Source organism: Lipotes vexillifer, unplaced genomic scaffold (assembly GCF_000442215.2).
Source record: "Lipotes vexillifer unplaced genomic scaffold, Lipotes_vexillifer_v1.1 scaffold393, whole genome shotgun sequence".
NCBI classification, from domain to species: Eukaryota; Metazoa; Chordata; class Mammalia; order Artiodactyla; family Lipotidae; genus Lipotes; species Lipotes vexillifer.
Genome location: NW_006774564.1, coordinates 1,760,403 through 1,762,392, shown reverse-complemented (window position 1 = coordinate 1,762,392; position 1,990 = coordinate 1,760,403). Strand labels below are relative to the sequence as shown.

The 1,990-nt window shown below is 56.4% G+C and overlaps 1 protein-coding gene across 1 annotated transcript in view; it reads right to left on the bottom strand.

Moving 5' to 3' along the window:
• ALX3 (ALX homeobox 3) overlaps window positions 1–1,990 on the bottom strand; it is a 10,001-nt gene that overhangs the window by 277 nt on the left and 7,734 nt on the right. The window contains exons 3-4 of the mRNA XM_007449360.1: window positions 711–839; window positions 5–294 (exon numbers count right to left, since the gene is read on the bottom strand). Of these exons, the coding sequence (XP_007449422.1) occupies window positions 5–294; window positions 711–839 (419 nt within the window). The remainder of the gene's footprint in view (window positions 1–4; window positions 295–710; window positions 840–1,990) is intronic.

Sequence of the window (1,990 nt, the reverse complement as noted above, 5' to 3'; positions counted from 1 at the left end):
CAGCAGGCTGGGTGGCTCCTTGGACTTCACCCTGAGTGAGATGAGGCTTGGAGACTTATAGTCGCCATCCGGGGAGGGCTCAAAGCTGGGGCCCCCTAGGGCAGGGGAAAAGCCATGGATGGAGTAGATGCCAGGGTGGGCTCCAGGAGAGGCTGGTACCCCCATGAAGCCAGCCACATTCCCATGAGAGTGGGAGTATGGAGACATGCATGGGGAGGGGATGCCCTCTGGAGACATGAGGCAGGGCCCCCTGGGGCTCCCAGACCCTGGACTGGGCCACAGGGAGTTCTGCAGCTGAAAAGAGAGAGAGAAAAAGAAAGCCCATGAATCAGGAGCCTGGGGGGCCCTCCTTACCTCGGGACTCTCTCTTTGCCCTTACGGGCCCAAGAAACTTGACAAGAGAACTCCACTTGGTCCAGGTCTAGAATCTGCTCCCTCCCGCCCCCAACACTTGAGCAGTGGCATCTCAGAAGGCCCCTGCCATTACATCTCAGAATGAGATTTCCTCTGGTGATTCCTTTGTACCAACTGCTCTGCATACATCATTCATGAGACTGGTAAGAGCCCATTTTGCAGAGGAAGAAGTGATTTACCCACAGTCACTTGGAGCGCTAATGCTGCTCCAGGTCTCCCGGGGACCACAGTTCACACTCTTGCTGGCTTCCCCACGGAATTGCCAGGCCCCGAGTCTGGGTGGGGAGGGGTCTCACCTGGGGATGGCTGTCGGTTCGGGGCAGCATGGAGATGTCATAGGCAGACGTGAAGGGGTTCCGCCCCTCCTGGATCTTCCCATAACGCTCACGCTTCCGCCACTTGGCTCTGCGGTTCTGAAACCAGACCTGGGGGCAGGTTGGGAGAGGTTGAGGGGGTGATAAAGCAGCCCTGAGGCGTGGAGCCCACCTGGGAGACAGTTGATGGTTGCATCCTCCTGTGGGGTGGTGGGGAGCTGGCTCCAGGCTGGAGGATCTTGAGTTGCAGGAACTTACAAATTCACATCATCCTCAGGGCCAGCGAGGGAGCTGGGATGGGGCCTAAGAGAGGCCCAAGCCCAGAGCGGGTTTATTGGCCCCGTAGGCCCTCCCCCGCTCCCGGGCTGAGTCACTCTCTGGTTCTCCAGCCTGGCTGTGTCTGGTAAGGGTATCGTTGGGGTCCGTGGTCTCAGAGGCCCTGGACCAGTACACGTATGTTGGGTGTCTAGCCCCCCGCCTCATCTCTTTCCCAGTGTTCCCACCTTACCGCATCTGAGAAATCTTAAAGATATTTCTGTTTGGGTCCTGCTTCTGCTTAAACTCTCAGTGGTCCCCTGGAGACCTCGGCCGAGAGCCCAGCTCCTTCACGAGGCCCCTTGGCACTGACCCCTGCCCCTCCCCACAGCCTCATCTCCTGTCAGGCAACAACACTCAGTTCTTCTCGATTCTTCCTAGCTGCCTCTCACCCCAGCTCGCCTTTAAAACACTCTGCTCTCTTACTCCTCCTGCCTTTGCCCACGTTTTACCTGCCTGTGCTACCCATCCCCCCCCCACACACACATACATCTGAGCTGGGCATCCTCCACTGGACTTCCTAAATACGCCAGCATTGCTCTCATTATACTTACCACATCCCACTACCATTATCTGTTTTGGAATCCGCCTTTCCCATTCATTTGTGAGCTCTTGGCGGGTGGGGTGGCATACCTGTGTGCTGTGCACATATCTGGGGTGGATGTGTCATCTGGTATGTGCCCTATGTGTGTTGGTGCACGTATTGTGTATTTCTATCATTTAATAAACTTTCATGTGTCAGGCTCTAGGCTAGACATTGGCAATATCAAAACCAAACCAAACCTCCAAAATCCTCCTGCTTTCCAGGGGTTTAGCTGGGAGCCACAACAAAAGAAGCTGCGAGTGTGTAAAAGTAACCCTACCTGAGTCCCTCCCTCCCCACACCGCCTCTCATGCAGGCAGGATCCCAGAGCAGGCCTGGGGCAAGGCTGAGGAAGGACCCGCAA